The sequence below is a fragment of the Artemia sp. Qi Xiang Cuo genome, chromosome 18, assembly GCF_049724085.1.
Source record: "Artemia sp. Qi Xiang Cuo chromosome 18, ASM4972408v1, whole genome shotgun sequence".
Classification (NCBI taxonomy): domain Eukaryota; kingdom Metazoa; phylum Arthropoda; class Branchiopoda; order Anostraca; family Artemiidae; genus Artemia; species Artemia sp. Qi Xiang Cuo.
In genome coordinates, this window is record NC_142811.1 from 38378341 (window position 1) to 38394767 (window position 16427).

The 16427-nt window shown below is 34.3% G+C and overlaps 2 protein-coding genes across 7 annotated transcripts in view; one reads left to right on the forward strand and one right to left on the reverse strand.

The window, feature by feature from the left end:
* The window catches only part of drn (zinc finger AN1-type doctor no), a 41565-nt gene extending 36961 nt beyond the window's left edge, over positions 1-4604 (forward strand). For all 5 annotated transcript variants that reach the window (XM_089104614.1, XM_089104619.1, XM_089104615.1 and 2 more), the window contains exon 5: positions 1755-4604. In XM_089104614.1, coding sequence (XP_088960740.1) covers positions 1755-1903 — 149 coding nt within the window. In that variant the 3' untranslated portion in view covers positions 1904-4604. The remainder of the gene's footprint in view (positions 1-1754) is intronic.
* A 2942-nt stretch (positions 4605-7546) lies between these two features.
* The window catches only part of MBD-R2 (PHD finger protein MBD-R2), a 112149-nt gene continuing 103268 nt past the window's right edge, over positions 7547-16427 (reverse strand). For both annotated transcript variants that reach the window (XM_089104319.1, XM_089104320.1), the window contains 4 exons: positions 16186-16306; positions 8969-9104; positions 8565-8687; positions 7547-7708 (listed from right to left, as the gene is read on the reverse strand). In XM_089104319.1, coding sequence (XP_088960445.1) covers positions 7608-7708; positions 8565-8687; positions 8969-9104; positions 16186-16306 — 481 coding nt within the window. In that variant the 3' untranslated portion in view covers positions 7547-7607. The remainder of the gene's footprint in view (positions 7709-8564; positions 8688-8968; positions 9105-16185; positions 16307-16427) is intronic.

A 16427-nucleotide genomic window follows, 5' to 3' on the forward strand; every position in this document is an offset into this window, starting at 1 on the left:
GCCCAATGTGTCCGTCGCAATACTATCCTATACACCTATACAGTTCGGTAAAAAATGCTAGCGTGTCTCTGGCCATACGATTGTTTTCTGTGCTGAAGATAAGCAATTATCTCAGAGTTGCCTACATAGGCAATTATAATTGCAAAATTTATTTGTAATTTCGAATAATTCCAGCATTACTACGGTTTATTTTTTGAATGCTTTACGGAATTTTGTACTCTGGTTTCAAAGCTTTTGAAAGATGTGTGGTGTTATGAGGGTTTGAACCAACACAGGAGATGTCCCATCTTGTGTTTCTCTATATGAACGAATACTAGTAACAGAGAGCAGCCAGTTTTTCAGAGACTCGCTCATTTGAACCGCCGTAAATGCAATATGTCGTTTACGGAACAACTTCAAATTGATTATGTTATCGGACACATTGCTTTAGCTATCCCCGAATTATTCGAGATGTCCTTGAAATTTCACACAAGGGAATTGGGTTTTCTGAAATCTTCCCGAAAATTACTTAACAAAACTTACCGATTTGTATTTTGTTGTAACATTCGTGTATTTACGACCGTTAATTTTCGGGGAGTCGTCACTATTTTTTCAACCACCATAATTGTGGCATGTCATTTACAGATTAACTACAATTTGTTATGTTTTTTTATATCCGTGCTTTAACTATCCTCGAATTGTTCGAGGTTCCCCTGAATTTCGTCTGGAAAACGTCTAACAAATCCTCCGTCTTTCGAACTGTTTTTATTACTGTCATCTCTGTAGCTTCCCAATATTTTATTCTTTGATGGTCATACTTTTCCACCTGTAAAAAAAAAAAAAAAAAAAAAAAAAAAAACTGGCCCATGGCTATTCTATTTTAACATTTCAACTGCATCTAAAATCTCTACTAATAATATTGCAAAGGTAAGTGAGGCTATCCAGTTGATTGATCTTCTCGTTACCGAACATCACTTCTTCATCTTCATTTATTCCCAGTCTAAGCGATTTAGTCTTGTTAACAGTTATTGTCAAACCTTTTTCTGCGCCCTGAACTCCGAAACATCATACATTTGGATAACATTCTTATCTAGGACACTTAAATCGTCTGTTTAATCTTAAGTCTAGGAGTTTTACTTTCTCATTTGATTCCATGCTCACCCATAGTATTTGGCATGTTCCTGAGGACAACAAAATGATCCATAGAATTGGGGATAGAACGCAACCGTACTTAACTCCTGATTCTATACGAAACCAGCTACTAACCTCATGCTCTACCTTATCCGTAGTAATGTTGTCCTCGTACACAGCGCTTACGAATGTTAATTGTGGGGGAGATTTTCAGGAAGAAGTCAATTTTCTTTCAACTGCCGTAAGCGCAGTACGTAATTGTAATTTGCAATGCAATTTACATAATTGAAGTTATATAGTGGACATGATAACTTTAGTTCGATTATGCTATTAATACCAGTGTTCTAATTCTTCGACGTTTGGGTTTTCCGAAATCTTCTCAAAAATTAGTTCACTAAACCTAACTATCTGTATCTTGTGGTAACAGGGAGAAGTAAGTTTTCTTTTGGGGAAATTTGGGGACCCCCCGAAAAATTGGAGGCAGTCTAAGCATGGATTGCTACCAAAGATGATTTTCACAATATGATCAAAACCCTGAAAGGAAACTTCTTTCTCTGTTTTTTACTTTATATACCTCATTAATTTCTCTTCCGAATGATTCATTTGAATATTTGAGATATTTTAATATTGTCTTGTTCTTTTAGGATTTGAATGCCGATGTGGTGGTATGTATTGCGCTATTCATCGATACAGTGATAAACATGATTGCACCTTCGACTACCGTGAACATGGCGCTGAAGAAATTCGTCGAAACAACCCAATTGTTGTTGGTCAGAAGATACAGAAGATTTAAAAAAGAGTGGAACCAAAAACATGATGAAATTAAGTTACAGCACATAACAAATATGCCCCAACATTTTATTTTCTGCTGCACGTTTTAGGAAAGAACATATATATATATATATTTAGGTCATCTGCTGAGATTTTGTGTGACTAACTAGTAGGGTATTTTCTGCTTTCCCAGTTGAAACAATTTATTTTTTCGTTTAATAGGTGGTGCTCTATTCGACTTTTGAGTTCTGCTTTATGTGGAAAGTTTCTTTTTTGTTCAATTTTTGTCTGTTTATTGAAGAAAGAAAGAAAAAAAGTTTGCGTAATCGGAAAAGCGTGTGTGTACTTCCATTATCATTACCTCTAGTATGGTTGCGCTTATTTTTGTGTGCTTGATTTTTCTTTCTCGTTTGTGTTTGTTGTAGGTTAATTATGACTATTTGAATTTCTTTTGTGAGGGTAGGGGATTACAGTACGAAAAATAAGTGTGAAAAAAAATGAGCTTGTTATTAGACGGCAATGCATAGAAAGCGTCCACCTCGCGTGAACTTTTTTTTTGTGGAATGAAAATAACTGAAAAATCAGTTGTAACTAATGGCGAAGGTGTACTCGAGTCTAATTTCGAGTATATCGTAAATTGCTGTAGGCCGAAGTATTCAGGGCTCTATCCAGGATTTTTTTTTTTTGGGGGGGGGGGGTACAAAAAACAAATAATAAATTTCTTTAGATTCATTTTTACGAGCCGGACAAACATTTCGTTGGTAAGGTCAAGTTAGCCAGATTAGTTGTTTTTGTTATTTTCTTGGCAATGGAAAAAAAGCGGAATGTTTAGAGTATTTAATCACACTTGACGATTAGCCTAGATGAATTTAGAAGGATATGTTTGTTTCGTGATCTTTATTGTTTTGTTATTGCTTACGATCCTTGGATCGTTTTAATAGAAGTTAAATGTTCTTCATCTTTTTTCAAATAAATACTTCCGAATTGAGTCATTCAGAAGCCAAATCGATTAACTCCACATTTCAATCTATTAGTTTTTTAGTGTTAAAAGATTTGTCTTACTCCTAACAAGCAAGTACTAGGAGCAGTGGCTCAAAAATGACTAAATATGTTGCATTCTGCCATTTTCTATTTTTAAGAAGTCGGCAGAACTATCTACTGAAATAAGCTCACATTTTCTATATCCATTAAACTCAAACATACGTTAGAAACATTTTCTCCACCGTTTCATACGTATAATATCCAACATATACGACGCATCTACTCTTCTAATTTTCTCTTTTGTTCTGTTGGCTATTGGATTTGGCGGTTGATTCGCTCAGTTGTTTGAATTACACATCACTTATCTTTGGTTATCTAATTTGAAATGAGTGTCATCAGATTCTAATTATCATCTTAGGAAATAGTTTTTTTTTGTGATCTTTGGAAATAAAGACGAAGAAAAGTGAGTCTATCCTTCCATTTCGTTTTGTTGAATTTGAAGAAGCATATTTAGTAGAGGGATAACTCTTTGATATAAAGTTTATTCCTTACTGATCTTTGGTGCTTTAGAGCTTCTGCACAGGAGAAACAAGAAGGAACATAATAACATCTAAGGTCGTTGTGTAAGGTTTTCCACCCTAAGCCTGATGGTGTATTAGTTACTTTTTTCAGTAGCATAGGCTGCTGTTTTTAATATTTTTTTGGCAATCATTTACTCTCTTTTTTCTTAAGTTGGTTGTTAGCAAAAGTTAGAATAATTAGCATTTTATATTGAAGTTGAACCACCCCCACCCTCTAGGATGACTCTGGTTAATCGAATGTGAATCTTTTGCTTAAAATCTTTTTTAACTTTAACAACCAGTTGAACAAAATTTAAAACTATATTCATTATCTTGAATTTTTTCTTAAATAAAAAGAAATATATAAGTTGGGATGTTGTTGCAATCTGTTTTCGTGTTAGTTTGAAGACAATCGTTTACCTTATTTTTTTCCCTCTCTGAACTAATTGTCAAATTGGAAATTCTCCTTAACTGGAAATTTAAAATCCACTTTTCCAAGTTCTAAATTCCACTTTTGTATTTTTTGTAAGGGCGTTTCAATACTACTCAAACATAATTGAATGAAATCCATGCAAGTAGAAAAATCATTTTATAAAAGAGTCGCTTTTAGCTCGAATATTTAGATTTCTATGCTTGTGAATTCTGTTTTGTGAGGTTGATCCTAGACGTTATTTGCGCGATTTGTAGATTATTCTCCCATCCCTCTCATTTCTTCATTGTCAAAATAAAGCTCTATATATTGCGGAAAGTTTATCCCTCATGAAAACAAGATTTACAATTATTTGTAAAACTTTAAAGTTTTGTTTGTAAAATTTGCGTTAAGTCATACTAATTATCGGTAAACGCCATATAACCAATAATGACGGTGAGTTGAAATACGACTGATAGGAATTAATCTGCACTGCTGCGTTGATATTGAATATGGTCAGTTCATAGTTCACTGACATATGCGGTTCGGACCGCTGCTTATTAAAAAAAAAGTCATTGGTTTTATATTATGCAATAGGACGATTTTTTTTCTTTGTTTTCCTGGTTCTGGGAGATTTTTTTCTTTTAAGGTATATATATATATATTATCGTGTCTACATTTGGATCATATTAGGTTATATAGCGATACGTGATTTTGCCTTGTAATTTGAAATTTGTTTTTCGAATCATATAAATAAAGCAAAAACTACAAAATTGTATGTGTTTCTTCTTTATATTTGCTTTACGTTTCTTAGCAAAATTCGAAGACTACGGTTACTCAAAAGCGTTGGGGGATATTTTTGTTACTGATTTCTACCCAAGCACATACTGGGGATGGGAGGCTATTTGGAAACTACAGGATTATTGTCGTCAACCATTTGTGACGGAAATTAAGCGACAAGTCAGGGCTACAGTGACAGCCAAAGAGTGGAAAGGGGCACTAGTGTTGACAAAAAGGCATTACCACCATCTAGCGTTTAGCATTCCAAGGTTCTTATTTGTCGTTTTTTTAGACATTGCGATCAACCTTTTACTACCAAACTGACTTCACCTTATTACTTCACTGAAAACGCCAAAGATTAGATGGTGTTTGTGAATTATTTTTGACGACACTAGTGCCAGTCTACTCTCTTGTAAGTTACCAATACTCTTTGATCACAATCTCCTTAAATGAGAACCACTATCGTGAACCCCCCTTTTTCATCTCATGGACTGCCAATTAATTTTTCACTCACATGAACCCCTTGTAGGTTGTCGGCAATCCCTGAAGGGTCTATATAAATTACCTTGGGTATCCAATGTAGTCTGAAACTCAGTGTCGCTTTAACTTTAATTTTTAATAATTGTTTAGTCCTTCGGACCAATTTCACGAGGATTCCAGACATTTCAATTTTATAAATGTTTTCACATGCCACCTGTCAATGTTATGATAAGACTTCGTTAAAATTACAGAATTTTTGTAGGTAAAATGAGGTAGAAATGCCTTTGGTTGATCGCGGATGGTACCCTTTTTCAATGCTTACCATGAGGCAAAATTCTTTGGTTCTCCAAAATTAACTAAAAAGGAAGATGACGAAACTTCAATTCGACCCCTGAGGAAGGGGGGGGGGGTGTGTGAAAAATTTCAATGGAAAAATGTAAAAACAGTATTTGTTTCGTTATTACATAATTTATTTTTTTTGCAATAATTGTGCTTTTTTTTATTAATTATAATTTATTTATTGCCGTTAAACAGAAGTCAAATTTCAACCTTTTTAAATGTTTTCACTCGGCACCTGTTAGGACAGGAGTTCGTGACCTTGTTAGAATTTGAAGGTAGAATGAGTTAACAGTGGGATTGGCCGAATGGCTTTAGGTTATCCAGGATATGCAAGCAGAAGTCGTTTTTAAGTAAATAATGTTTCAATTTCGCCACAAAAACTTGTCCAGTTTAGATTCATGAAGAGAGTAGGGGTAAAGGAATCCAAAAAGAGGGGAAAACAGGCCCAGGTAATTCAAGAATCTTTTTTCGGCTAGATACTTTATAAGTCAATTGAAACTGGTACCAGAACTTTACGTCCTGAGGTTACCATTTAAGGCAGGAAGTATAATAAACCTTCATTATCAACACTAAGTTGCATCATACTCGTATGAAAACTTGGAAATGGATGCTTGTTCAACTTCTATCGTAGCCCTTCAATCCCCGACCTTGAAAAGCACAGAAACGCGGTTGCTGTTTTTCATCGTTGTTTTCATTTTCGTGGTATTATTCTAGCACTACTTCCCCCATAGTTTCCATTTTTAAAGATGTTTAATAGCTTTCAAAGATATTGAGATGATTTTGGGGAAAATTTTGATCCAGATCCCATGTTAAATTACTTAGAAATGACCGATAGAGAATTTTATAGAGGTTCTACTTAGAGAATTTATATTATTTTTCTGTGCCACTTTTTTTTTATACAATATAATGTATTACAGTTACCTAAACCGTATTTATTAAAACTAGCATTCCCCCCCCCCCCCCCGCCCAAAAAAACAAATAAAATTGTATATTTACAAGAGATCTAAAGCCCAACTGGTCTACTATGAGAAAACCAAGAAGGAACTGTTGAAAACAAGAAGGAGCCCGCGGCACGCAGGAGGAAGAAGGAGAATAATTGCATTGATATTTCACTTCTATCGAACAAGGCGTCCTCAGCTTGGAGAAGAAGGAATTAAAACTATATAAAAAAGCGAGGAAAACTCAAAAACAAAGAAAAAAAGACTATCAAACCAAATATATACAATAGCTACTCTATGACACAAACTCCAAAAGAAGAATATACAATAAAAGAGCCAATCCTCTGAAAAACAACACGGAACAGCTGTTATTTTATTATATACTCTACTTCCGTAATTTGTGACAATGGAATGAAGATTGCATACATTTGAATTGATTGTTTTGTTTTTAACCCCATCCTAGAGAATTCGTAAAAGTTTCTATACTTGTTTTAGCTTTACTCTGGACTTGCAGCAGGATTAGGCTGCTGCTTTTTTATACTAGTTTTTAACTAAGCAGGCAATGCTCCACGTTCAAAGGCGTTAGAATTGCACAATTTTTATTACACCATGGTGAAGCGCAAGATTCTTTTTAGTTAAATTTCAAATCCGAATGATAGTATTTACAGTGCCAAAGGCGGATTAGTCTGGACAAGTTCCCTTAAATCATCACCACAATCAGAAATTATGAAGTTGAATATTTACACTTTCCAACATAAAAGCAGGGACACAGCTAAGGGGGGGGGCTGCAAAGTTCCATGGCGTTGGCACAGAGTGCCGACGCCTTGAAACTTTTGGCGTCTTAGTTTAGCTTATGTATCTACATTTGTCGGCAAATTCTCTACCCCCCCCCCCCCCCAACTCAAAACACCAGCTTCGGCCCTGCATTTAAGGAATTGAAAAGAAAGAAAATGTACTTTTATAGTTTTTCAGTAGAATGTGTCCGTGATGTCATAAATTTCAACGAAAGTTGTGTCAAGTTCGTGTCAAACCTGACAATGAAGAAGAGGAAAAATAATAAGGATTAAATTAATCCAGAACTGGAATCATGACAATATAGACAGCACAGTACCAGTGGGTCTACTTTTTGGGCAACCAGCCTAGCAATTCTCTTTGTTCGTGCTCTCTCGAGATTAATGAATGCGAACAATTTCTTTCCAAACACATTGAATATGTATAAAATAGAATCACACAACAAGATCAAGAAAAGGAAGATAACTGACTTAATTTCTCAACATCTTGAATTAACGTTTGTAGTTCGGGGCTTGAAAATTCACCAAGTTGCGTCTCCTTCTCCAAAGCTAAAAATATATGTATATATAAAGCCAGGTATGTTCATACACAACAAAAACTGGAAATCTGGCGTCACGTCATGATAAAAATGGTCATTGCATAGGTTATTTTTATGTGCTTTAAACGGTGAATCCAATGGCGAATTTTATTTTGAAGAAGCACATTTAGAGTTTATTAGCGTCAATAGAAACGTGTGAGGTTTAGCGAGGCCCGAGCGAAGCGAGAAGACATCAGACTATATTTGCAAGGGTCGAAGGCCAGAGGGAACAGAGACACGCGACAAAAGCTTGCTCTCTTGTGCTAGTATATAAATATATATATATATATATATATATATATATATATATATATATATATATATATATATATATATATATATATATATATATATATATATATATATATATATATATATATATATATATATATATATATATATATATATATATATATCATATAAACATCCTAAGACACCTTATTTCCATTTTATAATTTGAAATTTGATTAGGAGAGTAGTTTTATTTAATGGTATTCAGTTGTATTTAGTTAATAGTAGTAGTAATTATAATTTATCATTTAAAACCGGCTTTGTAACATTTTATAATAAAATTTTATACGTGTATAATAAATTATGTTACATTATATTACAATTATTTCATATAACTAATATATAAAAGACTAGTGTATAATATATTATGTAAATTATGTATTTTATAATCATACTCATATAACAAACTAAGTTATATCAACTATTAATATAATAAATTTTATATTATTATTTTATAACTATGAAAACATACAATAATTTAATTAACACTTAATAGCATTAAGTAGTATTAAATAGTACCTAATAAGAAAACTTACCATCTGCCAGTTTTTCCAGGGCTTCGAGTCGGCTTTCGACTTCTTTATGGGATTCTTCGATATGTGAAACTAAGTTCTCCAAACAATCGTCGTTGTTGATTCTGTCTTCTGCTTGCGGTATTCCTAAAATTAAGCAAAATATAATTTTTTTTCAAATGCGTCTTTTGGTTTCCCATCACATAACAAACGACGTGTAATTTATTAAATGTGAGGAAAAAGAAAAGAAAAAAATACCCAGCTGCTTTCCTACTTTAGTAATTAAGACAGATAAGCACCTGAACGAGGCAGATTAAATCCTTCCAATTCCTTTGCCTTCCGACCTACTGAACTCAGTGAATCGCCGCTACAATTTTTTCAATGCAATTAAAAGAGAGGGAAGGAGTTTAAAAAAAAACGGAGAATACCTTTCTGGTTGAGTTCAACTGACATTTGTTCCAGCTCCGAAGATGTGGGCAGTAAGGCAGAAATATCTGAATTTTCAAAAAATGACGTATCTAAAGCATCATCAGGCAATTCATCCATGAAAAAGTCACCTGAGTCCTAAAAATTAACAAACATATAATTATAAATCTTTTTTTTTATGGATTGATATTGCTTTACAATGTCTTGTTTGCCCCCGATCCCCGCCAAGGATTGATAGAACAAAAGAAGAAAGGATATTCCACCTTATTTTATTGCAGTAAAAGGGCTTAGTAACCAAATACCGCAGAGCCTCAGTGGTCAAACGACTGTGACAGAAAAAAACAAAAATAGATTTACTCCAAATATTTAAAAAGAAAAAAAAAATGATCCAACGTTAGAACGCAACAATCTAGCATAGTCCACTAAAGTCAGGTGACAAGACCCAGGACAGGGTCACCGGCGACCACACACACTCATTGCTACATCCTATGCAGTATGAGTGAGCACGTAAATACTAAGCTGAAAAACTGATTCACAACTGCTTCAGACATTTATGAGAAAGACAGCAAAAATGGTGCAATGCTAGCACAGCTGTATCAGAGTTACTTGCTTAGATAACGACAATCGAGCTGTTTCTGTTCCTAACAATCCTTCAACAGACCCAGCGACCCAGAAATCGCCGTATCTGCTTGTTCATTACTAGTATGCTTTAGTTCAAATCTTGACAATAACTCTCTAATGCTAGCTTTAAGACTTCTTAAGTTTTGCTTCTAACGCAATCAATGTCAGTCGTCATGGGATATTCAACTATCATGTTATCGAAAAAGTTTAGTTTTGTTTCTGTCGTAATTAAATAATATGTAAATCTACAAAAGGTAAATAAGATTTTGAGGGCTAGTTAATACAGAAAATGGTTATAGACAATACAAGAGCAAAAAAAATTTTTTTTAATACCCTTCCTTCAACTGACCTTCAAAAAAAATTATGGATAAAGAAATTGTTATGTCTCGGTAAAATGTTATGCCATACCCTCTTGTTTGTGGCATCATTTATAATATTTGTATTAACCGAGAGGCAAAAATTTTTCAAATGAATGACAAAGTATGATATGGTGCTAATCATCTTTTAGATTAGTAACAAAATTAAAGACTTGTCTATTTTTTATCATTAGCAAGTGATCTAGGAACGACTCCATGTTTCTGATTATAATGAATAATGACTTTGGTGCCAAGAACACAATTTTTTGTGAAAAATTCCATCTTACTTTAATCCAATCACTTTAACTAGTTTGACTCGAATTGAACGACCCCCTCCTAATTCCTATGATAAAAAAATAATACATGGAAGACACCTTGTTCTTTACTTAGCATTCCCAATGCCCTCTACTACAACAATTCAAATTAGAGTAGACGGTACACACTACTTGTGACACCACTCTGTGCAAAATACTAACTAAAAAATCTGCCTTGTTTAGGAATTGCAATAAAAATAATTATTGTTTAATAAACTAAGATGCCACACTCGGCTAAATTAGGAGCAGCAAACATGTTCAGATCAGAATAATAATGAACATCAAGGTTTGTAAAAAGGTTCTCAAGTCTTTCCGGAGACTTGTCCTCAGTCAATTCATTATTATTTTGAGCTTCATTATTAAATCCAAATTCATTGAATTTGTATTAAATTCAAATTAATTGAATAAATTTAAATTTATTTAAAAATTCAATATTATTTTACATTCAAAATTATTTTGCTTTAGTAAATTCAACATTATTTTGGTAGTTTCCATGAATTTTGCCATGTGCAATTTCACAGAAGATCGAAGAAATAAATTTTCTAAAAGAATTTTTTTTTTTTCAATTCAATCTCAATAGTCGTTTTCTCACACACATCAAAATATTTTAACCCGTGTAAATCTACGTTTTCTCATAAATACTTTTTGGAAAAATCGCCAAGAGTCCATGAAATTATCACGCTGCACTGTGAAATTGCAAGGATAATATACAAAGATACGAGGATACACTACCTAATTGTAAGACAAGGTAAATGGCTTCATATTGTGATTTTCCATGGCTTTGCCATTATTTGTAGTTTTGAATGTATTTTGATTGTATATTTTTTTTCGTACCTGATGATAAATACTACTACGCTTCAGAATAATTCAAAACTACTTTTGACTACCCCGCTCGTAAGTCAGTTTGTAGCAGGGGTGTATCTACACGGGTATAACCGAGTGAAATTTATACCGAGAAATCAAACCCCTTTAGACCTTAAGACCTTAAGGGGGGGGGGAATAACAGTTTCTTTAACCTCCTTAACCTAAGGGCTGTGAGCCAACAGCGTGAATGCAAAAAAAAATCTTGCAGGTAAATGTTTCACACCGTTTGGAGAAAAAGTATGTTTGTTTTAAATTTAAAATCCGAGTAAGCTAGGCAGGTACCTTTAAAATTACAGCTCTTACAGTTTAAAACTTTTTGCTGTTTAAACCCAAAAATTTTTGCATTTGATTTTTGTTGCTTATTTAGTCTTCAATTACATAGTTTCCCAAATGTTCATTAATTACAGACACACAAAATCAGGTGACCATCTATGCATTGTGGAACTACAAGGATAATATGTAAGATAATAAATGTAAGGCAATCCACTATACAAGTGTAATGCAGGGTAAATGGCTACTCTTCGGGGTTTTCCATATCTTTGTTATTATTTTTAGTTTGGATTGTATAAATATCAGCTTTAAATTTACAATCGGAGTAAGCAAGACAGGTGCTTTGAGTTACAGTTCTTTGAGGTTTAAAATTTAAGATTTTGGTTGGTTATTTAATTTTCAATTACATCGTTTCCCAATTTTTATAAATTACAGACATAGAACATTGGGTGACCTTCGCCAATATTTTATCCATTCCAAATCCATAAAACATTTACTATAACAAGCTTCAAAGAATCGTAGTTTGAAGTTAAAATCGGTAGAAATAGTTAGAGAAAAGAAAATGTTTAGCGCTTTCATGTAAGGCAGTAATTTATACAAGATAGAAATCAATTGGGTACACCAAAACTTATTTTTTGCAGAGTCTGTGATTACGTAAAAATCGGATATGGTTGAAAATTAAGGAGCACTGAAAATAAACTTTGTTTATTTCAAGTTTCAACATCCTTCTTTTCTTTAGCAAAAAAAGTATTTTTTTTAGGTTAATTTTGTTCGTTTTATTTTGAAATTATTTGAAAAAAACTACGTTTTCTAAAGAGTTAAAGAGGCTGAGTCACAAGTTCAAACCTTAAAACGTACAGGGATTAGGAGGTACAGTTGGGGGGCTGCCACCCCCCAAACCCCCCACGTTTGCAGCCTCTTTTGTTAAGATTTTTATTTTGGGGGTCTCCCGCCCCCCACAACCCCGCTTTTTACCTTGCAAAGAAACGCTTTGCAACACGAACGAAGTTTGCTTGAATTTTTTACAGTAAGAACATCCTATTGCATCTCTTTGAGTAGAAACAGTACTGAGCCTGTTTGTTGGATTTTTTTACAGGAGATTTTTCCCTAACCGATAACAAGCTATAATGTGATGAACTTGGTACGATCAACTGATTGCAGGCTACAGGACTTAAAAAAACCTTAACAAAAGAGGCTACAAAAGCGGGGGGTTTGGGGGGCCATAGCCCCCCAACTGTACCCCCTAATCCCTGTACGTTTTAAGGTTCGAACTGGTGACTCAGCCTCTTTAACTCTTTAGAAAAAGTTTTTTTTTTCAAATAATTTCTGCACGTGTTTGTACAGTTTATTACTTATTATTGCTTGACTAACTGTTAGCTGATCGTGTCAGGAGTTAAAGTTGGGGGGCTGCCGCCCCCCAAAACCCCCCCATTTGAATATTATTGTGTTAAGGCTTTTAATTCCTGAATACTCAAATCAAATGCACAGTAAGATTTTCTTTTTTCAACTTTTCTTCGAGCATGCGGGTATACGGCATGTTATCAAAGCAGTGGAGACTTACCTGTAAGCTGAAGACCGATTGTGATATTCTTCTGGAGACGCCTGTTGAGCCGAAGGATTTAATAGATTGGATTTAAAAAAGAAACCGAGTTTATTTTTTAACCTTTAAATTTAAGAGATACTACTTTAAATTTAATATATAAAAAATTAACTCTGACGTGGAATCGAACTCGGGTCTTCCGCATGACAGGAATAGTGACCACTGTACTATCAGAGACTTCTTAAATTATTTTTAGTCTCTGCAATGTATTTTCGACGCAAGCAAATACAAAGTGAGATATTCGTTTTTTGACAAAAAATCTTCTGGGAAAGAGCTGGAATTTTTGGAAGCTTGCAGTCGGGTATTTCAGGTTAAGAGGACCATTTTGATCTAATTTAATAATGAAATACCATGCTTTAAGGAATTTTAAAATTAACATTGGGGCTTACGGGAAAACGAAGGTTTTTCGTAAGAATAAATTAGGGGGATCATTTTTTCGGTCTGAAAATATCAAAAGGCCCTAACAGGTCAAATTCCGGTTCGAATGAAACCTCATTCACCCGGATCCGTTTCCAACTGTGGCCTGTAGGCTTGGCTGATAAAAAAAAGGGACTATATTTGGTTTTTGGAAAACAAGAAAGGAGTGATCGGATTGAGCTGAAATTTTGAGGATATGCTCCCAGACCCTAGGAAAACTTATCCTCTAAATTTCAGCCCGATCGGACAACGTTAAAGGGGGGCTGTGGTGGGAAAAATTAACATGGGCTCTTATAGGAAAACAAGGTTTTTCGTAAATGTAAATTCGGTGGATATTTTTTTCGGTCTGAAAATATCAAAAGGCCCTAACAGGCCAAATTTCGCTTCAAGTGAATCCTTTTTTACCTGGATCCATTGTCAAATCTGGCTTCTAAGCGTGTCTAACAAAAAAAAAATTGATGAGCATTAAGCGGCTATATTTGGTGTTTAAAAAACAGGGAAGGAGTGGTCTGGTAGAGGTGCAATTTTCAGGATAAGCTTCCAGGCCTTAGGAAAGCTTATCCTCTAAATTTCAGCCCCATCAAGCAATGTTAAAGGGGGCTGTGGGGGGAGGGTCAAAACTTCCGGCCCACTTTCCCCCATGAAGATAAAGTCGGAGGGGGTGAAATTTTGCATGTTTCTTAGTTTGAGCTTAGCCTACAAAATGCGATCACCGCCGTCTCTCTGCGACCGCTACGACCGGACATCGCTTAACATTGTGGTGGGTCGCCTCTTTAAAGAGGCACAAGTGTGCCTCCTTGATATGATCAATCAACCTTACAAAAAGATCTTTGTCTAACTTGGGGAATGAAGAAGTCAATAAGAGTTTTGTTTAAAAAAAGAGCGTAGTTTACTTCCTATCCCCCTGTAACTTCCCACGAGATATGTGCAATTTTGTCACATGGATCAGGAGACTAAGGTCTAAGCGGGTACATTATCACTGGTTTTTGAAATGTTGCAGGTATAGAATTCAAGTATTTTCTTGAAAATGGAAATACATAAATGAAAGTTTTTGTGCGTAAGGCAGTTCTTTTTTTCAAAACATGTTTTTAGCTTTCACTTACAAAGGGGGCTTGAAGGGGAGTAGACAAGAGCAGGGGATCCTAAATCTTTGGTATAGAGTTTTTGACCATGGTGATTACAATCGTACCCTTTGCATACTCCCCAGCTTTTCCACTCCATAAATGGAAAGCACCATTTTTTAGCGTCGTATAGCACCTTATGATGAAGCTATCAACACGAATTTATATAAAGCATGCATAGATATGAACAGTGGCTTTTAAATGAACCATTAAAAATCTCTTTATTACTAGCGATAGCCCACTAGCCCTGGCAAAAAAGTAGACACATCACTGCTACCATGCAAAAATTTACTTGTTTTTAATACTAAAAAAACCTTGGTTTGGGGTTTTAGATCATGAGAAACCGATCATGGCTACCTTAGAATTTGCGCACCTCAGCATTTTGACTTTCTTTGGGCAAAATTGGTGATTTGTGGCACTAAGTGACACTCTGCTATTTTTGCAGAGAACGTGTTTTAGTTTTGGGCGGTCATTGCATAGATTAGAAGTTATTAGTTTCCAATAATAGTGATCTTTTTCCTTAGCAGAGAGAAGAGCTTGATGAGCTAGGTAAAGGCCAAATATAAAACATAGGAAGAAGCACTCAAAAAAAAAATAACCATGAAGTACAAAATTGGCAAAGAAGAAATAAAGGGGAGTAAAAATGAGAAGAAAGTTCTAAAAAAGAAGAAAAAAAAAGGCGGACAGTGACTGGAGAACCCCTAGAAGAGCTTAATAATAACAAATAATGGCAATGGGACTGACAGTAACAAGACTATTAAATTAATCTTGAGTGTCCTATTTTTTAATTTGTATAATATTTTCCCTCACCTAGCCCATGTTTATTTGCTATTTAAGGAATGTTGGTACCATAACAGGAACCTTGACCTATCCGAGACAACAACAGGGAGTCGATACCACGATAGCCGAGAACAGAAGGAGCAGGCTGTATTAGAATGGGCATATCATAGAACTAGTTACCTGGAGACAGAATACTAAACCTTCATAGAGCATTAATTTCTCTTATTTGATTTAAACTGGAAATATTTAAAGAAAACAAAATAATAGTAACGATTCAGTTTCAGAATTATACGGTAGCTTTTCGAAACGTCATTTTTTTTTTTTTTAAATTTAATGTTTAATTTAATTTAAATAAAAAAAATTATCGCAATCAGACAAAAATAGAGTAGGGTTGTTAATTCGTAATCAATAGTCAAATAATAGTGGAAATAATAGCAGTGTTTTTAATGTACTTAGTAATTTAGAAACGAATATAAAACATAGAAACATTAGAATAATATTTCGAAATAAAGAGTAGATCTTTTCTAGGGAATAACATAAAACCTTTGGAATTAGTAATGGATAATAGGCATTCAATGAGCAACGCACCCTCATGATAATGAGGCATACGTGTTGCGAATGAGTGATAGAGCCAATATTTTGTACAATTTCAAAACCGTAATAATATGCTTTGCAGCCAAAGTTTCTGTGAGAGAGAGAGAAATATCTGTACAATATTTACAGGAAATTACATTAAATCCAAGGGGGAATATCCAGGACCTCTACAAACTCTTCAAATCAATCGAGTAACCTTAGGTAATTGCTTTTTGGCTTTAAACCACAAAAATAGAGGTAATGTGTTTTGATTTTGGACGGTGATGTCTTTTGAAAACTCACTTGGGAGGCCATAATAGGCAGATCTTCGAGTCTGTCTTGAGAAGATCCTTCCTTCTCTCTGTTTTTGGGGCATTTCTTTCCTGATCCAGCCCATAAATATAGCTTTGGATGATCCTTGTTTCTACAAAAAAAAACATTTTTATTAGTGATTCTGTAAGCGTGTTTTCCTCTGAAATAAATAAACATCATAAATAAATAATTTTTTTGTTAATTCTACTAGTCTCAAGAGCAAAATTTGCATT